This window comes from Panthera pardus, unplaced genomic scaffold (genome assembly GCF_024362965.1).
Source record: "Panthera pardus isolate Hobbes unplaced genomic scaffold, ASM2436296v1 HiC_scaffold_6, whole genome shotgun sequence".
Lineage (NCBI taxonomy): Eukaryota > Metazoa > Chordata > Mammalia > Carnivora > Felidae > Panthera > Panthera pardus.
The window spans coordinates 67,793,471-67,815,375 of NW_026526991.1; the positions used below are offsets into that span (position 1 = coordinate 67,793,471).

At 38.3% G+C, this 21,905-nt stretch overlaps 1 protein-coding gene across 2 annotated transcripts in view; it reads left to right on the plus strand.

The window, feature by feature from the left end:
* SLC38A4 (solute carrier family 38 member 4) overlaps positions 1 to 21,579 on the plus strand; it is a 71,606-nt gene extending 50,027 nt beyond the window's left edge. For both annotated transcript variants that reach the window (XM_019419129.2, XM_019419128.2), the window contains exons 7-16: positions 4,368 to 4,449; positions 4,540 to 4,622; positions 4,723 to 4,781; positions 5,635 to 5,910; positions 6,023 to 6,102; positions 7,450 to 7,550; positions 9,299 to 9,423; positions 15,406 to 15,550; positions 16,912 to 17,009; positions 18,668 to 21,579. In XM_019419129.2, coding sequence (XP_019274674.1) covers positions 4,368 to 4,449; positions 4,540 to 4,622; positions 4,723 to 4,781; positions 5,635 to 5,910; positions 6,023 to 6,102; positions 7,450 to 7,550; positions 9,299 to 9,423; positions 15,406 to 15,550; positions 16,912 to 17,009; positions 18,668 to 18,769 — 1,151 coding nt within the window. In that variant the 3' untranslated portion in view covers positions 18,770 to 21,579. The remainder of the gene's footprint in view (positions 1 to 4,367; positions 4,450 to 4,539; positions 4,623 to 4,722; positions 4,782 to 5,634; positions 5,911 to 6,022; positions 6,103 to 7,449; positions 7,551 to 9,298; positions 9,424 to 15,405; positions 15,551 to 16,911; positions 17,010 to 18,667) is intronic.
* The last annotated feature ends 326 nt before the right edge of the window (positions 21,580 to 21,905 follow it).

The window sequence follows — 21,905 nt, forward strand, 5'->3', positions numbered from 1 at the left end:
TATCCAAGTATGGGGTATCCTTCAGATAGCCTGTACAGAACCAGCCCATTGGAGTGTGTCCCGAGAAATTGTGCCAAAGCAGAAATTCGGCTAGACATCAGAAGCATTATGATAAAACCACAAATCCTTGGTTCCACAGATTCTTATAATTCCTACTAAATTATAATTTCCACAGCCTAGAAATACGCATTTGTAATAGTGTTCCAGGTGATATGTTTGCCCACCAGCTTCACTGGTCCCGTGGAGTCTTTGACCCCCAGAAGGCATCCAGACCCATTTTCCTATGTCCTACTGTCTATGTCCTCTTGCTTGGCCTGGAAGCTATCATCACACAGCAGCACTTCTTTCCTCACCTCTCCTGTCCCCAAACCTGCCATTCTATTCTTTTCTTTCTCCTCTCAATGAATACCAGCAACATCCAGTTTCTTAAGCCAGGAATCTTACATATCATCCTAAACTTCTCCCTCTCTCCCTAACCCTGAATGTCCAAATACCACCTCCTGTCCAGTCTATTATCTTACCTGCCTTGTGAAGCTCTCCTCTCTTTCAAGTCTCTCCCCCATAGTTCAGGTGATCATTGTTTCTGCTCAGACTCTTGCATTAGCCTTCTAACTGGGCTTCCTGCCCTGAGTTTCTCCTGCTCTGATCTCCAGATCAGATTCAAATCTAGTGTTGCTTCTCACACACATAAAATTCTTTAGCATGCCCTCATTATTTTCAGGGTAGAGTTTAAACTCCTTGGTCTGACATAGAAGGGTCTTCATCTGCCTATTTTTCTGATACCTTTCCTATCACCCCCATATCTACCTAGCTACCTAGCTTCTATATGTCCTGTCATACCATAACAAACCATATTCAGTTCCCCTACTTTCGTAGGCCTGCCACCCTAACACACACACACACACACACACACACACACACACACACACTCATTCTGTTTGCTCCCATGACTTCTCCAGATTATAAGGTACTAGTTCCCCTGGGCTCCCTTGCGCCCCCATTTATATATATCTGATATGTTATTGTTTTTAAAAAATATTTTAAAACCAATGAATAGAGAATAGGCTTTTAGAGTCTGATGCACCCAAATGTGAGTCTGTTTCTGCCACTGTGACTTTACTCCAGTGAGTCTAATTTGTCCATCTATGAGAATGGGAGTATTATTCTATCTCACAAGGTCATTTTGAGGATGAAATCAGACAACATATGGCACATAATGAGGGTTCAGTACATCCTTTCCTCCCCAGTTCTCAGATTCAATGTCACTGGAGCCCTCCTGATTTTTTTTTAAATGGGCATAATTATAAGACAAATACATACTAACTGTGAAAAACTGGAACATGACATAAATACATAAATTTATGTAGATTATAAAGATATATGTAAATTATAAAGAGATGTTTATATAAGTCACCCTTAGAAATAACTACTTCAATAATTTCTCTATGCAAAATTTAATAAGTATATTGTTACTGTTAAAATTGGATCATCTTATAATACGGATTTGCAGCTTCCTTTTTTCTTTACCTGACAATATGCCTTGAATGTATTTGCATATTCTTTTTAATGGCTTTGAATTTTCCATTGTACAAATGTACCATAATTGGTTTACTGAATCCCTTATTGACATTGTAATAGTGAAAAACTGGAAACCATCCAAACAATTACTACAATAAATAAATTTGCACAGCAATCTTGCAAGGAGGTAACCCTTCTTAATAAAATCACTGGAGGGGCGCCTGGGTGGCTTAGTTGGTTAAGCCTGAGTTCAAGCTCCTTATCGGGCTCTGTGCTGACACCTTGGAGCCTGGAGCCTGCTTCAGGTTCTGTGTCTCCCTATCTGTCCCTCCCCTGCTTGCACTCTGTCTCTCTCTCAAAAATAAACATTAAAATGTTTTCTTCATTAAAAGAAAAATAATAAAGTCACTGGAGTTATCTAGGATTTCCCAAATTCAGCAATTCCTTTAGTAACCTTTATTCAATTCTAACTGCTCCTGCTAAAGGACAGTCAGTAAGCAGATAAATAAAATCCAGGCATACCTTCATGATTTGTATTTATTTCTTTTCATATTTGTATATATTAAGATCACAGCTCCGGGTAGAATTTGGCAGGAATTCCAGGATTGTTTCATTCATTTTACTGGGTTTGGGCCACAAGCATAGAAGCTCCCCATCCCCACCAAATAGACCGCTTTACATTTGGTTCAAATTTTTAGCCTTTTCAAGGCTTAAAACATCAAGCATTTCATAGTATCACCTCATAGCTGATCTAACTTATTTGTTTGAATAACTGAAATACCCTGACACATATCTGGCCCTAAACCCCAAGGGCTGGGGGACAACCACAACATCTGTGGCTCAAAGTGTAGCTACTAAGTAATGGAATAAACTATAAAATGGCCTCTCAAGATGCACACACATGAAGGAAGTATGGCTTTAAGGCGCTAACACAAAATTTCATATACCATTCCTGAAAATGCTCTCACTTTGGTTACTCTGTGTGATTAGTAGTTATTTTAGCCTAAGGGAAATCACTTGTATTTCTGTATTTAGCAACTCCACATTTAGAACATTTAACTTTCTCAATCCCCTGAAAAATTAACATTTACCACAGATGTTTCAACATTAGCAGAATAATGTTGACATTACCCAGACAGGTCTGGATCATTCTAAATTTTCGAAGACCAAACACATTAACAGTGGTGACATCACTGAAAGTCAGCAATTAATAGCTCTAAAATTGAATGGTACCTCACTGAGCCAGTTAATCAGAAATATCTCCTCTGTTTACGCACCGTAAGATTTAGCTTTAGCCAAGGTCTTTGTAAAGATTAACCAAATAATATTTACAGAAGACACATCAGGTATTGTAAAAATCATTTCACTTCACAATAGAGGAGAAACACTGGCCTGGGGATCAGGGATCTTCTATTTTGGATGTGGTCTGTCGTTTTCAATCTGTGTGATCTTGGGTATGTCATCTAAGCTTTCAAACCTTTATGGCCTCAGCTGTGGAATGAAGATAACATACATCTTGCTGATTTACAAGGCTTTTCAGCTGATCAAATGGAGTGAAGTGCAGTACTAAACAACACAGGGAGTTATTATCACCATTATTACTTGTTCGAGGTTAAGTATTTTGAAACTACTAATAGCACAATTTGCAACCTAGAAATCTGCTTTACGTGTCTGTGAGCAAAACTTCACCAGAAAGATGGAGAACACACTTTTTTTTTTAGCAATGCAAAACCCGTCAGTTTTGTTTTTAAGTTAATAAAATGTATTTTTATTTTTAAATGCTTTCAATGTTTATTTACTTTTGAAAGCGAGACAGAGTGTGAGCAGGGGAGGGGCAGAGATAGAGGCAGACACAGAATCAGAAGCAGGCTCCAGGCTCTGAGCTGTCAGCACAGAGCTGGATGTGGGGCTCGAACCATGAACCATGAGATCATGACCTGAGCAGAAGCCAGATGCTTAACGGACTGAGCCACCCAGGTGCCCCAAAATGTAGTTTATTTTTAATTTACTGGACCATGTGTCAAATTAGCATTCTACTTCACGGAGTGGATGGACTTAGAAAAGATGTTGCATAAATCCCTATAACTTTTGGCAAGATTATATGTTATGCATATGTATACATACATCTTTTTCCAGGGAGAGGGTTTATAGATTATATCAGATTTTCAGAACAGTACATGATCACACGTGGATCATTTGTCAAGATGCTCAAGAGCTTTTGCCACTTGGTATAATTTCTTATTTGGTCAAGAAGAGACTGGGATATAGAGAAGAGAAAATTCACTGACAAAAGTGGGAAAGCTATCATCTCTTTCATTCTTTTATCAATCCAGTCAGCCTCCAGTTTAGACAATTAGTGGTCTGAGGCTTTGGGTGCCCATCAGGGAGGTTACAGAGGACTAGACTAGCACCCACCCGGGGAAGCCAGAGTGACATATAATCTACACAGCACCGCCCTACAGTTCTGCCCTCTCTCCTCTGGCTGATGCCTGTTGTTGCCAGGCCCCTGCCCAAATGATGGACACAAAAACAGGCACACTTAGTACAGGCCATCATGACGTCTAACTGATGGAACAACTTTACTAAAAACCTCAGAGCTGGATTAAAAACAGAATCAGCATTGATACTGTCAGCAAAGGTCCATGTGTAAGAGCCAGAGGGCCAAATACCTGTTTTTGAAAAGAACGTGGAAGCAGTACAAGATATACTGGGTGGCTTTTCTTTCTGTTCAGGGGATCAGATGCACATCTGACGGGAAGACTGAATGTCCCAAAGGCCAGGACTTCTCACAACTTGCCTGTGACTTTAGTGCTATGTGCACCACTAAGCTGTCACGTTTTCCATTTTAGCAATGTCAAGCTACCTCTTTATCATTAAATATGAGCTACCTGAAGTAATCAGAGCATTCATGGGACTTGAAGAAAATACTGGGTATGTCTTATGTTCTCTCTACAACATCCTTTGGCTGATTCTACTTGGTCTTTTCTGCTACTAACATTCTTGACGCTCTTTCCCTTGTAGAGAATGGTACCTCAATGGCAACTACCTCGTCATATTTGTGTCTGTTGGAATCATTCTTCCACTTTCTCTTCTTAAAAATTTAGGTAAAGTCATCTTTAGTTTTTATTTTCATTTCCTATTCCAATAGGTAAGTCAATTGTAGATACTGTATTCACCTAACAGAATTTCTCTGCTAACTTTTAGGTTACCTTGGTTACACCAGTGGATTTTCTCTTACCTGCATGGTGTTTTTTGTCAGTGTGGTAAGTGATTTATTGACATGATCCTTGTAGGTTGGTGAGCATGAGACACATAGTCCCTGAATTAGTGTCCTCATTTTTGTTCAAGCAATTCACTAGCATGAAATACTTCTTGCATCACAAGCCATTTTCTTATATTCTAATTTGGAATGAGAAAAGAACAGTCATGATTTTAAAAATAGTTGAGTTAGAATGTCAAGGCCATTGCTAATAGTATGTTCTAAGCACACTGGATATATATTTGGACAAAAGGAACCCTTCAAGCAGTAACATGACAATGATCTAGTATTTAGAAAGGTGGAGGAAGACGTGAAGAGTCCCAGAAATCAGTGAGCTATAGAATTATTCATGTCTACATCAGTCAGCCATTTTCTCCTACACATTCCACCCATGAAAAGAGGGTAATCCCAGTGGAATTAAAGAAGAGATCCTTCTCCCCATTGCCCCCACTCCCTGCCAAAAAGGGAAACTTTTGTAATATCCTGGATGCCAAAATGTATATAGCATTTCCCCAAAAAAGGCAAAAGAAGATGGGAAATTTTTTGATAATCCATATTAATTTGAAGAAATAAAAGATATGAAATATAGCAAGGAAATGATCATCTTTATCACAGAAGAATATGGATGATTCTTAGAAGAGATTCATGCAAAATACTGTCCTATTGATTCTCAGGGACAACCATCCTTCCAACTCTTTCCTTAGAGCAGAGGCTAGAGAGTCTCCATTGTCTATTAGCCTAAAGGGAATCTTCAGCAGAGGCCCCTCACCACTACCCCATAAGCTATATAAATTGATTTTTGTTTCCCTGTTCTCCTCAAAAAGCTGATTTTTTTTTTTTTTAATGGCTGGGCCTAGGTGATTTACAAGAAATTCCAAATACCCTGCCCTCTGCCTGTTCTGGATCACAATGTTGGAAATCTGACATTCAACAATACACTTCCAGTGCACATGGTAATATTGCCTAACAACTCTGAGATTAATGGCGTGAACTTCATGATGGATTACACCCACCAAAATCCTGCAGGGCTAGATGAGAACCAGGCCAAGGGCTCTCTTCATGGCAGTGGAGTAGAGTATGAAGCACACAGTGATGACAAGTGTCAACCCAAATACTTTGTGTTCAACTCCCGGGTAAGTGATGAGCCTACCAAAATGGCTGGGTCTTCATTTTATAAGCTGAGATGGCTTGGGATTGCCATCTGTGTTGAAAAGCTACACATGCGTTGTTGTCTTTGTTTTTCAGACGGCCTACGCAATTCCCATCCTAGCATTTGCTTTTGTGTGCCACCCTGAGGTCCTTCCCATATACAGTGAACTTAAAGAGTAAGGCAGCCGTCATTTTAACATTCTAACTTGTTTTGAAAATGTGCTCATATGTTCAGAGGTGCTTTATACAAAAGCATGGTTAATGGCTTTCTCTTCAGAGAAGGTTTGTGGTACATACCACTCATCAGTAATGTATTTTAACCAAAAAGGTATGAATTAGCCCCCTCCCTACACTACTGTATCTGCTTCCTTCTCTCCCATTTCTTCATCCTAATGGTCCACAAGAGGAATTTAGGTCAGGGGGAGGAAGAGCCAATGGCTAGAAGAATTTTGGCAGGAATGAGAAATTTGAATTTGAAATTTGCTAGGAATGATGTCACCTCAGCTATAAATGACCGCACCCATGAAGACCAAAAATTATGGCTAAGGTGACCTCGCTAAGCCATTGATGTCACTTGTGCTCTGTCTTTAACCCTTGTCTAGAAGACATTCACCACAGGGATGTGCCAAAACCTGGCCTTCATTGTCTTATCTGTACAATGGAGACAATGGCTAGACAATCTTGTTTCTTCTAGCTGAAATTCTAGGATTCGTTTGTAGTCTTTTCCCTTTGAGGCTGTTGACATCTACTTAGGTATGTAGTGTGTCTGAGCCCTCTAGCACTGCTTTCCCCTTTACCTTTAGAGAAAGGTGGCCTATAGTAATTCTCACTTTATTTAATCCGGGTATCAGTAACCTCACTCTTTATTCTCAGTACATAGCAATAATTGCTTCACAAATTCTGATTTAACTTATAAAAAATTTGGGGAACACTTTCAATTATTTTCGCTTTACTTGGAAAATCACATGTGGCATTTACTCTACACTTGACCTTAACCGAAGACCAAGAAGTGATAGCAGTTACTCCAGAAGCCCGGCAATTGACTTTAAGCAGCTGGGTGCCCTCCAGAATGGTTTCCAGACGCTTCTAGGCTCTCTTGTGGTCTGGACTCATGCAAGTTGTGCTTTGCTGATTCTAGTAGGTTTGTGTCCTCCCACATGAAATATGAATCCCATCTCACTATGAAGTATGAAAGCTTCCTACATTAGCAGACAGTTTGATCTTTGTGTTAATTACATTCTTGCGTACTCAGTAGACAAGTATATTTATCAACACAAAATAAACCAGTCTTCTTCTAGGAAAATAGTTGTCTCTAAGACTGACAGAGTAGTAGTTAAGAAAAATGGAAACAAACCCCCCACAGCTCTCTAGGACAAGTTTAAAGAAGCTATGTTTCTGTATGAGATATGTGGTTTTATAATAGTACACAGACACATTCTTTCACTATTTTAGACATTTTTTTACTAAAAAAATGATAAAAAAAAAACACTGAGCTTTTTTTTTTTTTTTTTTTTTCATTTCAGTCGGTCCCGGAGGAAGATGCAAACAGTGTCAAATATTTCCATCACAGGAATGCTCATCATGTACCTGCTTGCTGCCCTCTTTGGTTACCTAACCTTCTATGGTAGGTCACTCTGTCAAAGTCATTCTCTTTGTGCAAATCCTAGTTGGACTGATCATTAACCCGGGTAGGTATAATTCTTTTAATTACCCTCTATAAGCAGCATGATCTATAGTCCATGTAGTCAACTAACATGCTATTTTAGCCTTGTCACTTGACCTAAGAAAATGGGACCTGAACCAGTCTAGCTAACAAGTTACAACAATTTGTGAATTCATACATGTTTTATGAAAAACCAGCCCTCAAATCTACATTATTTTCCTTACGGGATAGATTATATTTCCTTGACTTACACTTCTTAGGCCATCTCATGCTAGAAGCAATCACAGTGAATCCAATCGTATGTTGTAAAGCTTTCTTGGTGGAATAAATAACTACTAAGCAAATGGTAGGGAAAGTGCAAAGTCCTTGAGTTGGAACCTGCTTCTTGTTTACCAGTCAAGTGGGATCTGGGGGCTTGGAGCATTAGGTAAATTTTCTGGCTTATCCCATTCTATTCTGTTATAGTGAACAGTTTCCTGAGAAAAGACGACATGACAGAGTTCCACTCAATCTGGGAGTGCACTACCAGAAACAAAAAAAGTTACTATGGACACATTAGATTATGCCTAAAACAATTTGTCTATGGCATCTTAATGGACACCAAAGTAGGATTGTTATTGCACTCCATTGAAGCATAGCCTAATAGACAAATTTCAGGGACTTAAACATTGACCTGTTACCACTAATCAGTGTAATCAACATAAATAAACCTTTTGTTTAAACTTCTCTAACTTTTTAGTTGTTTTTTTCTTCTGATTCACTAAATTAAATTGATTACTAGACAAATTGTGGAGGAAAAGACTGGGGAGGGAGCACCATTTACTTGGTTTTTTTTCTATTTGACTAATAGTTGGCTATTAACCAAGCATTCACTTTAGATTGGGCATTAACTGCTTGTTGGTTGTGAATTAATAAAAGTTAGATCAATACCACTGAAGGTATTTTTACCCCGTTTCATCTGATTTGGAGGGGCGTAGGGAGAAAAATCCAACTACATCTGATTCTATAAGCATCTCCATGTCATTTGTGTCTGGAATTCTGAGTGAATAAGCTTTCCAGGAGCATGGCATCTTAATCTTAGATCAGTATTCATTGGGAGACCCTGTTAAAATCATGCTAATTCATCCTTGAATGTTACTTATACTGATTCTAATGAGTTTCATAAGATAAGCTTGAAAAATCCCCGGAAGTATCTGTATTGGTATCATGATAGACTCATAATTACTGAACTTGAAAAAATATTAAAAATCGTTTGTCATAAGGTTTCCATACTAGATTCAGAGAAGCTGCATCAAGGCTCACTTAGCAGGTGGGAATAGAGGGGGGAGTGGGCAGGATGTAAGGGACAGGCTGGTGGGGGCTTGGACCTTTCATCCCCTTCAACCAGAGCACCTCAGCTTCCCGTCTCTTGTGAGGCTTCTGTACAAACTGAGATAGACTTATCACGAAGCAAATGAGCCAGAGAGGCATCTTCACAATTTTATTCTAGCTTCTTTAACTTCATAAGCTTCACTGGCCCCCTTGTCCATTTGAAGAAAGATCAACACAAATAATAAATAAGCTCAAAGATAGGATAAAAACAGGTGTCTAGATTCCCAGACCTGGGTGTTTTTTTCCGTTGTACTGTGTTCCCTTTGTAAAATGTTGATTTTGGTAATCAGTACTGACTTGGAAACACCAAACTGGACCCATTCTCTTCTTCTTTGTAGGAGAAGTTGAAGACGAATTACTTCATGCTTATAGCAAAGTATATACATTTGACACCCCTCTCCTCATGGTACGCCTGGCAGTCCTTGTGGCAGTGACACTAACTGTGCCCATTGTCCTGTTCCCAGTAAGTACCTGAAGCTTTGATGGAAGAATCCTGCTTAATCTCCTAGCTTAGATATGTTCCAATTTGACATGGATTTAATTATGTGAGTTTGCACTTGCAATGCCTGAAGACGTTATTTTCACACAGCATTTTGGAGCCATTTAAGATGGACAATTTAATACGTAGATTCAACAAATATTTTTTGATGTTAAACACCTTTTAAAAAGTCTTTATTTGGGGGGAGAGGGAGAGAGAGAGAAAGAGAGAGAGAGAGAGAGAGAGAGAGAGAGAGAGGGAGAATCCCAAGCAGGCTCCATGCTACCAGCACAGAGCCCAATGCGGGGCTCGATCTCATGAACCATGACATTGTGACCTGAGCCGATATCAAGGATCGGATGCTTAACCGACTGAGGCACCCAGGCGCCTCAAATGTTAAACACTTTTAAAATATAGGAGGAAAAATATAATCACAAAATTTCTATTTATTTTCCAACTTTATTGAGGTCAAAGTTTTTTGTTAAACTTCAATTCAAAAAGAAGATCTTGGGTTTCTATCTTGTGGGTTAGCAGAAATGAGTAGGAGTTCATAGAACTTCTGGAACTTAAAAGGCAAAAACTATATTACTTTTCAATTTGTTGCATTTTCACCAGTTCTGAAGGTATTCAAATTTCCCCTACAGTTTTGTTGCAGTCACATTCAAATGTTGCCTTATTTAATCTGATTCCTTGAAGACCAATGAGAAGGGGAATTTTATTACGTAAATTACTACTAGAACTAAATCTCTTGAAAAATAGCTATATTTTCCACTGTATATCTTTTCTACTATCCCTAACACTGATACATGCCCTTGACTAGACTCATACTGCGATCACCCCTTCTTGGCATTTGCCTTTGGCATCACTTGTCCTGGGATCACAGAGCAGGGCTGGTTGAAGAGATTTGGGCTGCCTGAGTTAAAACCACCACCTATGGACAAACACAGGTCCGCATTCTCCTGCCAGCTCTTCTCCTTTCATAAATACTCAATTTACTCATTCATTAAGGGGGGAAAATAAGCGACCTAGTAACCAGCACCATACTGTACAGAATGTTCCATACAGGGCCCAGCATATAAGGACTACTCATATAATGACACTGTGGTCACTTTATTTTTTTTTTTTTTCAACGTTTTTTATTTTTTTATTTTTGGGACAGAGAGAGACAGAGCATGAACGGGGGAGGGGCAGAGAGAGAGGGAGACACAGAATCGGAAACAGGCTCCAGGCTCCGAGCCATCAGCCCAGAGCCTGACGCGGGGCTCGAACTCACGGACCGCGAGATCGTGACCTGGCTGAAGTCGGACGCTTAACCGACTGCGCCACCCAGGCGCCCCGTGTGGTCACTTTAAATGCAGCTTGTGTGCTGAAATATTTTTTAACACATTCCTTTTTCATGAGTGCATGAAATCAGATCCTTATTACTATGAGGGCTAATATTTTACTCCTAAATAATATTTTGCCTCACACATGTCTGAAAGTATTTCAGATGACATGCATACAGCGTTAGCCTAAAATCAGCTCCATCATGGGTACGAGGCAGAAGACAGCTATTGACAGAAAGTGTACCATAAGGTAAAATTTCTAAGCAAACAGTGTCTCTGAGGAACCAAAGTTGAAAGCCCTTTTTGTGTGTAAAGAGCTAATTTTTGGCACACAGTAGGTATTCACATCATTATCGAGTCAAAGCATTTTATAGAAGAAATTTGTTATGTGGCTCTGTATTGCTTTATTCATAAGCCCTAAATATAGCACTTTGAGGTCATGGTCTTGGGAGATAAATGGACTTGCCTGTGGTCATGCAGTTAGTCACAGTTGATTAATGCACCGCTCACAGAAGGACACTGATGTCTGAGGTCAAGATAAAGGTCAAGATAAAGGAAGTGGAAGTCACACTGATGGTCATTTTACCTCGACATTTAAAATCCAGATCTCCCCATAGAAGTTCTTTCTCTTGTGACAGGGCACGGATATAAATTTGACCATCAGGAACAGTAGTGGTTTGGAAATGTCTCCCATTAGATGTCCCTTAGAATCAAAATGGATCACGGGAACCAAAATTTCAAAACATAACTCATCCTTAAGTATTTGTACCCAACGTTAGCATTTACGAAACATGCTGCACATAATTCTGTCTTTGACCCTAGAACATTATTACATTGAGATAATCTGCGTAGGTGTCCACCTTATCTCCTGGTTTAAAAGTCTTAAAGGTTAGGAATGTGCACAGTGACTGGTGCAGGAGAAGTTTGACAACAATCGCCCAGAAAAATGGTCTCCAAATGAATCTTGCCTTTTGAGATGTGTAAACTGCTTTTTCTAGCAATAGCATAAGCTGTTCGCCCTGCCAACATTTGCCATGAACTTTAGTTTGGGTCAGGAGCTGGGCTAAATGAATTAAGTGTCCATGGGTATGATGCAGAACATAAAAGTAAACATGGAGGACAAAAAAGTCTCCTCGTCCCAGTCAAACCCACAAGACTACCTTCAGACACTTTCTCCCTAAAGTGAGAGAAGTTATTAGTGATGTGTTTGTTTCTTATGATTTAGAGCCATGATTTCCAACATGTCAAACGCTAAGCCATGCACAGCAGGGTTCTCCCGGTAGTTTTTTTGAATTAAGAAACTCTTGACCAATAAGAAGTTTATTTACTTTGCTTTGATATCCCCATATACAAGTAATCAAAAACAAACAAAACCTAATCTGGATTAAAATCTCTCGATTTTAGGCATAATTGTATATTCTACTTCTTTCAACAGAGGATAATAGGCTCTTTTTCTTAGGAGCCCAAGAAGACACAATAAGGAAGGGCGTTGCTGTTATTGGTTGACTAGATGGATTTTCCTTTGATTACTCTATTACCTTATTTTCTGCAGTTAGGCTAGTTTTTTCCATAATAAAAGACATATTGAGTGCAGAAATGATTATTGAACAGATGAATAAATGAAGTGAATTACTTTTTTACTAGTAGCTCAACATTTGTTGCTATTGTTGGGGGTGGGGGTTTTATGGGAGAGTAGTCTATTATGGGACTACACCTCCTTCCCAAAGACTATTAATTCCATTTTCAGCTTGTACTCCCCTTTATGCAGTAAAGTTCACCCATTACATGAAAAACAGAAAACCAGATCATCCTAAGGAGTTTATCAAGAACACACAGACTCACATTCCATTTGCCATACCTTAAAAAAAAAAAAAATTCACATCTCAGATTTTCTAGCTACTTCTCTTTTATTCTGTGATGGTGAAATCATTTTTCCCCACATATGTTGCCATCAGATCTGTTTTGAATCATATGCAGATATAGGCATAGAAATATGGCAAATGTTGCTGTGAACTGGAATAGAGTAGTGGTCCACAGATATTTCCAACACTCCTACCCTAAGCAGTCTTACAAAATGAAACTGATTCGCTTCTAAACAATAAGATTGATTTTTTTTTAAGAGTTCAGACCTAAGGTTCCCACTTTTTACTCTGCCTCCCAGTGGGTCCCCAGATTAGAACATAGCAGCACCTCCTATTCTGAATACTCTCTCTGGAAATAACAGATGTTTTCTCTAGAGCTGCAAAGGACCTTTCTGGAATCCTTCTGGGTCAGAGGGCATGGCTGTTGCTAAGGACTTCCCCACCCACAGCATCTGACCCACATTTCCAGGTTCTTATCAGTTTGTGTCAGTGGAGAAAAGGCACTTAGATAAGTGGAATAGCAGGCAGTGCTTTGTGGGTAACACGCCAGAGTTGCCTCAGTCCTGACATAGGTAAATAGAACTGTTCAGGACCTATTGATCCAGGCTCACCTCTCAAGGCAGCATTTTAACATAGAATGACCGGCAAGTTTTCTTCTATTCTTTTCCACCACCACCAGCCCCCTACTATCTCCCTGCTTGCCCTATGATCCTTTCTAGGAATGCATTGGTAATTCTACATGCTTTCAGTTCTGTTCGGGATTTTGTTTTTCTTTATTTGCTGTGAAGAGCAAGCTTTCACCATTTATTCCAATGATGATTCCTGTAAACCTTCTGTACTCTTACATCACCAAGCCAAATCTTAGTCTTTCTGGGAGCCATGAGACCTTAGGAAACCACATTCACATTCAGGGGACCTGCACTTAGAGGTTTACCTCTAACTCAGCTTATGGAATAGAGTATTCCTTTAACAAAAGACCAAAAACAAAAAACACAAAAAACAAACAAAAAAAACTCACATATATAAGTCCTCTGCCTGAAAATAACCTGTATTCTACTTGTTTATTCTGTAAATTTCGCACTTTCAGACAAGTAAATCTTTAAGCCATAAGGATGTACCATGGAAAGCTTATGTTGAAGCCTAATAAGACTGGTTTGGACAATATCCAATAAGCATGGAGTGTGGATCATAATGTAGAATTAATGGACAGCTGGGGAAAATGTAATCAAGGCATTTGCTTTCTTCAGCCTACTTTTCAGAGCGAATTTCATAATTTTCACTAATCCAATTTTTAAAATCCTTTACAAAGTCACTCTTAAACCATTTCCAGAGACTATCTGGTTTGCCATTCTGGAAATGAAATTGCTTTTGAAACCTAAACAGATGGCTTTAATTTTGGTGGACCAGTATGAAAGGAATGTCACATTAGACACTACAAGCAATTCGGCTCAAAGTTTTCGTCGTTCATACATGTGTTTCAAAAATGTATTTTACATTTTTGCTTTTACATGAGTTCCCATCTCTCCACCAGTAAGAGACTTCAGAAGTAAAATTTTAAGTGGAAAAATCAATGCCAGCATTTCTAAAAATGTGAAGTCCGAGCTTAATCGGAGTGTTCCCTTATTGAAAAGCCAATAGAATAATGCCACTGAGTCAAAAGTGTCCTCTAAAAGATTCTAAAGATGAGAGTATTTTCTACTTTGTTAAGCTGTTCAAACATGCAGGGCATTCCCTCCACCCACAAGGATCTTTTTATTATCCAGTTATAGCACAGTAACTTGAAAGACTGCTACAAATGGAGCCTCTCTTGACCCTTCACCTACTTATTGTAGCTGCTGAAATAGGGCTGAAGTCTGTCAAGGCTCCCGAAGGGTGGGAAGGGATTCATTCTGTTCAACTTAATTCAACATGTATTGAGTGCCTGCTGTGTGCAAGACACCAAACGAGAAACTCTGAGGAATGCTAAAATTATCAGGTCCTATTCTTTGCGTTTTGTGTGCATTTATAATCTGTAATTGGGAACGGAGGGCAAAAGGGCAAAAAGAAATACAAAGAGTATCATTTTAAAAAACATTATGTGGCAAAATAAGCATTATATGCTAAATACGATGCCAAATTTTTAAAAAAAACCCAGATTTGTAAAAATCACAAGGAGTGCAAATCAATTCAGTGCTCGCCCTTAATACTTAATCCTGTTTGACAACACATGTTTAGAAATCAATAAGGGTTTTACTGTGTCCCTGAATTCTGTCTTACCTGTTATTTTCTCTGAGATAACTTTTAAGAAAACATTCTGAAAGCTGAGAAAGTGAGCACAAGGAAAATAACTATCTCAAAGAAATATCAGCATCAAGGCTGCACAACAATATCAACATACCTTTTTTCTTTAATGGTTAGTTTTGAGAGCGTGCAAGCAGAGGAGGGGCAGAAAGAGAGGGAGACAGAGGATCCAAAATGGGCTCTGCACTGACAGCAGAGAGCCTGATGCAGAGCTCAAACCCACAAGCTATGAGATCATGACCTGAGCTGAAGTCGGGGCTCAGGTGCCCCAATATCAACATAGTTAATAACTGAACTGTACACTTAAAAATAGTTAAGATAGTTAACATTATGAATATTTTACCACATTAATGAAATTTTGAAAAACAAATCAGCATCAAGATCTTTTCTGGGAGAAAAAGGAAAAACACAAAGTGCTTTAGAGTGACAAGAATATTTGAAATAGTAGACGAAAATCAACAACAAATTAGTAACCTTGCCTTTGAACTTTCTTGTTGCAGATTCGTACATCAGTGACCACACTCTTGTTTCCCAAAAGACCCTTCAGTTGGATAAGACATTTCTTGATTGCAGCCATACTTCTTGCACTTAATAATGTTCTGGTCATCCTTGTACCAACTATAAAATACATCTTTGGATTCATAGGTAAGTTTGAGAAAGGTTTTTATTTAATCAGCTCAAGTGGATACCTCCTTAAGTGGCAGACAGGGAGCTGGTGGAGGGGAAGTCAAGGATCCCTGCTCCATCTTTGACTCATGGGATTCTTGTGAGCCCAGCCAGGCCACCTGGTCACCTCCCCTCCCTCCCAGGTGACTCTGGAAGTTGATCACAGGATCAGAAAATGTCAACAGTAAAAGCTACCTTATAGGTCATCTAGTCCAGCTGCCTTTTCTGATGGAAATGGAGCCCCACAGAAGTCAAGTCATATACAGTTCCCCACTTCCCCTCCATCCAAAAGTAGAACATTATATGAAATCTTTTGTAAGCCTTGATGGCATAAAGCTACGAAGAAACTACGATTCATTCATATGGAAGCATTTTTGAGCATCCTAGACACAAAAGATAACCGCTCTTGGACTCTTCTGATAACTTACGACACAATATTGCTAACAAATGCAGAAAATAAATCGACCTAAAACACAGATATTCACAACGGTTCAAAAGCCATGGCAACTTAATGCTGAGATGGAGTGTAGTTCCCAAGGAAGAGACCTGGAGACACCTCTCTCGCTGCTCAGGGGGCGCTGCCTCCATAATGTTCACTGCAAAACAAATTCTGGGTGCAACTTTCACCTTTTAATTTTTTTCCCCATAAAGACAGAAATCTTCTTTGGATTTCTTTCAGTTAGGGAAGGTAGGTGCTAACATAGGTCCTTCCTAAAAGTGAAGTGGCATAACATGAACTTTTGCAAAGTGGGGAATACCTGTATCTTGGACTATTGCAGGATTTGAATTTAGGTCTTAACTCTGCATCAAAAAGTAAGGAAGACACAGTCTACCTATAGGATGCTTTCTCGAGTCTGTCAGTATCAGCTGAGCACTGATGGCCATCTTTGGAGGTGGAGAAGGTTGGTCTTGTAAAGCAGATTTCCTTAACTGTGTGGCCCGTTAATATAGTTTTCATCTGCTGATTTGAGGGATTACTCAAATTTTAAATACAATATAACATTTTTTTGGATTAGGTGTCAGCAACTTGAAAAGTTGGAAGTGGATAAGAAGGATGTATGATGAGTTCAGCTTCCTTAGTATGTGTTTCTATTGTCAGTTTCCTATAAATTTTTAAGTCAGCCTTTTTTTTGTTTACTATATGTTATGTGTACTTAGGATACAACTATGATGTTAGGTATATTTTAATTTTCTTGATAAACATTTGAATAAGCAACCAAGACAAGTTTATAGTACTTTCAGTGCTAAGATTAGGGTAGCATTAGACTTTTAAAGTGCATGACCTTGAGTCTCTGCCTTGCTGAGTAAGACATTGACCTGTCCTGTGTTTATCCCCTCAGGGGCTTCTTCTGCCACTATGCTGATCTTCATACTTCCAGCAGTGTTTTACCTTAAACTTGTCAAGAAAGAACCTCTTAGGTCACCACAAAAGGTTGGGGTAAGTAAGGCTTGCAATCTCCCCCGTTATAAGTTGCTCTTTAACTGAGAGTAAACCGAAAATATACAATTCAAAAAGATTGACCAAGAACTGAAAATCAGAGATGGGCTGGAACTTTAGTGGAGAGAAAGGAGGGTAGATCTCTGGTACTGAGATGATTCCAGGATTTCTTCCCGTCATAAATCAAGAATCTTGTGTTAAGTCCTTTCTACCCATCAAACACTAAGAGTTTTCCCACAGGCATATATGGATACCAGTTTCCACCACCAAGATTGTAGCACTATCCATAGGAAATTATGTGGGAAGGAATGAGGCTCCCTGACAGTGTTATGAAATAATTGAAACATTTTAGTCATATTTTTTTAGGTTAGGAAGGCCAAAAGAAAAGATGCTGCCTGGTTTCCCCCTCCATAGTACCTTGGAGTGGACTGAGATCCAGAACAAAACCATTGTTTTCCAGTTAACCTATTTAGATATAAAATTTAATTTTATTAAGCGAGAGCATATTTCTTTTCCAAAATGATGTTATAGAAACACACGCCAGAATGAATTGTTTTTCTAATTATTTCTTTAATGTTTATTTTTGAGAGAGAGAGAGACAGAGACAGAGACAGAGTGTCAGCAAGGAAGGGGCAGAGAGAGAGGGAGACACACAATCTGAAGCAGGCTATCAGCACAGAGCCCGACACAGGGGTCAAACCCACAAACTGCAAGATCATGACCTGAGCCAAAGTCAGATGCTCAGCCCACTGAGCCACCCAGGCTCCCCTTGTTTTTCTAATTATCAAATAGTCATTGATAATATTTAAGTATATCTTCCATTTAAGGCTTAAAAACAGTGCCTCTTACTAAGTTATGCTGAATGTTGCCTGAGAGTCATTCACTCCTCAGGACTGTTCAGGGACTTCAGGACAGTTTGGTATCCAAAGCTCCTCCCAACATCTCCTCCCCACCCCCGCCCCCGAATTCCTAGCCTCTCCAGTCTATTTTGCTTGGACTTTTACAGAAGGGTGACCATGACAAATTATTTATCCTGTTTGTGACCCATTCTGAGTTTGATGTAAAAATGAGTAAAATTGTCCCCTGGATCCTTTCTAGTGAAAAACTTCACCTGTTGCTTCCTCATAGATTGAATGAGGTGGTTGATCCCAGTGATGATAATATATAAGGCCCCTTCTAGTGTTTTACACACACACACACACACACACACACACACACACACACACACACACACACGTTTTTAAAGGAATATGTAACATAGATTAGGCTTTTGTTTTTATCTGTTTACTTTGTAAATTTAATCCTGTCCTATAGACTATAATATGCCCTTCACCTAAAAGATTGTGAGCACACTCAATGTCATTGTATCTTTTTCTGTCACTTTTTTTTTTAATGATTACAGAGTATTCCATCATTTTGATGTAACAAATCAACCATTTATCTATTTTGAAGACTTAGATTAAATCTCTCCACTGTATTCACCCTCTTTCCTCAACTTGGCTTCTAAATTCACTGAACTGCTAGGCATAGACATCTGAGCCATAAGAATAATACAATTCAATATGCCAATCAGATTGCTGTCTTGGGTAAACAATTTCTAAGAGCAAACTGTGCTAAATATGGTTTCTGTGTTCCCTAACAAGCTCTCTGATTTACAGGCTTTAATTTTCCTTGTGGTTGGAATCATCTTCATGATTGGAAGCATGGCACTCATTATAATTGACTGGATTTACAACCCTCCAAATTCCAAGCATCACTAACCCCCCAAAAAAATACCTTTTCTATTGGAAATGGTTGCAAATTATGCTGCAAAAGACATTTGAGTTCTATTGATTGGAATGTTATTCATAGGAAATAACGGGAAGATTCCAAAGATGTTTATAGTAACATCACCAGGCACCTGTGGAAGAAAAAAAAGCATCATTTTTGTCAAGAATTGCTGTTTATAGGTTTAAAACCTGCGGTGCACATTTCTACCCAGGTTTTCCTAAAACAGTGTGAGAGGATGCATTTTTGCTGTTGCACAAGCAGAATAAGGGTAGCTGCATGGAATGGTCATCAGATAATACCTTTTCCCCTCCCCCTCAAATTACCAAATACTTGTATTCTCAGAACATCCAACAAAAATGCCCTGGTGGCAAAGCTATCACCGCTTAATGCCTTCCCCCAATCCAGCACCAAAAACTCTAGGTCTATTTAATAACAGAGGCAAAAGCCATGTCTTAGGAACTGTCCCCGTAAGGTACATGAATGATCAGACAGCCGGCTAGAACATCTTATTGTCAACAGTGAAGGAATATTTGCCCATTTTGTTTGTAACACTGAATTAATGAATTCTTCATTCAATAGATTTTTGGTAAATGTTAAAGACATCTTATTAAACACAGGCATATCTCGTTTCTTGTGCTTTGTTGTGCTTAGCACTGAGGTTTTTTGCGGGTTTTTTTTCCTGTTGGTTTTTTTGTTTGTTTGTTTGTTTGTTTTTTTACAAATTGGTGCATGACAACCTTGCGTGGAGCATCATTTTTCCAACAGCATTTGCTCACTTTGTGCCTCTGTCACATTTTGGTAATTCTCATAGTATTTCAAACTTTTTCATTATTATATTTGTTATGGTGATCTATGATCAGTGATTAAGACTTGCTGAAAGCTCAGATATGGTTAGCACTCTTTAGCAATTTTTTAATTAAGGTATGTACATTTTTTTAGACAATACTGTTGCACACTTAGTACACTATAGCATAAGCATAACTTTTATAGACACTGGGAAGCCAAAAAATCTATCTGACTTGCTTTATTGTAATACTCGCTTTACTGGGATTGTCTGGAACCCAACCTGCAATATCTCCGAGGTATGCCTACATGTCTTATCAACTGTCCCTGAAAGGTACATACATGAAAGATCAGACACCAGTACACCTTATTGTCAACAGTAAAGGAATGTTTCGCCTCTTCTGTTTGGGACATTGGAGTGCCTTCTTCGTTCAATTTTTTTTATGTATAAATGTTAAAACATCTTCTAAACAGAGAGAGGGGCTTTAAATTACAGAGCAACAACAAAAATAATGCTTATTGCTCAACTGCCTGTTCTGGAAGCATTTGTTCTTCAATATTATTCCTAGTCCTCTTGTCATGCTTTTTTGTCACTGAACAATGCTCTCCCTCTCGTCTTCCATTGTCATTCATAATTTTTAGATAGACCACGATTCATGTGGAGCTACATTACCCAGTATTGTTTGATACATTTTTATTTGATAAACATTCAGTGCAGGAAACTGTGATTGCTATATGTGTATGTATATAATCTTATTCTGTAGTCATCAGAATTTTGATGTATGGTACATTTGATTTTTATTTTTTACATGTGTAGTTTTCTCTCTTCACAGTCAAAACGTTTATGTTATTGAGGGTGGGGGCAGGGAATTATGTTGATAAACTCAAAAATCCATTTGTATGTATCTGCCTATTGGGGATATTTTAAATTTGAAACCTAAGTTATATATAGTTCAGTAATGCTCTTCAATGTTTACAAAAACAACAATCATCTACAAGAAAATAAGTTCCTTGTTTGCAAATAATTGTCAGTACCAAAGTTGTTCTTCTAACTAAGCATGTCTAAAATAGGATTTAGTTCATTTTAGCTTGCACAGGAGTCTGACATTCATTTGCCATTTAATGCAATGTTGAATGGTTCTCCATAAAAGTGCTAACACTACAGAGATGCAAACTGGTACTCTTGCTCCCTTCAACAACATGCTCACATAAAATGGATTTAAAAACTAGCACTTGCTGCCCAGAATTTCTAGACTTTGCCACTTCCTCCCCCCCTAAATCGGTAGGAAGAACATTTATTGTAGATTTTTATATTTTAGTCAAGCCAAGTATGAAATACAAGTATCGGCTAAGTATAATATTAAATCATATTTCAATAGGGTTTTTTGTATTGTGCCTTAAGAAAACGTACATTTGTTTTATATATTATTTTCTAGAGGCATAATACTGTCAAATGGTGCACTTTGTTATGGAAACTGAGCATTACTAGACACTATCATAACTTTGGAGTCACTATTATCGGAAAATACTTGCCAAATAGCATCTTCAAGATAGGTTTCTATTAACGGTCACCTAGAGAGTGTGTCAAAATAAGAAAATGGAAAAAGGTACCTTCTGAGTGTTAAAGGTTTAATCTGAATGTATTTAAATATAAAGATGAAGACTGATTCAAAAATTGGGGAAGTATCCAATCTGTATTAGTCTGAATACTTTACCTTTGAAATTACGAACTTGAAAATATCAACGTCTGTAATTATACAGATATTCAAGAGCAATACTACAGTGCCAAATAATAAAGCACCATTTTTTTCTCATGGCAATTTTCAGGATTAGAGCTCACATAGACTGCAGGGCAGGCTTACATATGGTATCTTGTACTGGTTAATTTAACCCCATTTATAAACAGATGAAAGTTTTATTTTCTTATTTCATTTATAAGATGGTTCAATGTACTGGGAGGCTTTTTTTTATTACAGAAAGTGTATATTGGTATATAATAAATGAACTTTTCAAATGACTGATTTGATTTTCTTTCTACTGTTGAAGGCTATAAATTATTTGTACATGAGAAAAAATTTTTAAGTCTAAATATTGTCTTCTACTGGTATATGTTCCATTTTCATTGTTAGTCTTGACATAACTAAAATTTGTAGCTGTCAAAACATAGTTGCCATCTTATTTTGGTAAAATACACAGCTAATCCTGAAGTTTGTTTTAAGTTTTTATTTAAGTAATCTCTACACTCCTCATAAGGCTTGAACTCACAATCCTGAGATCAAGAGCCACACGCTCTTTCCACTGGAGAAGCCAGGCACCCCCTAAATCATTTTTATTTATGTCATC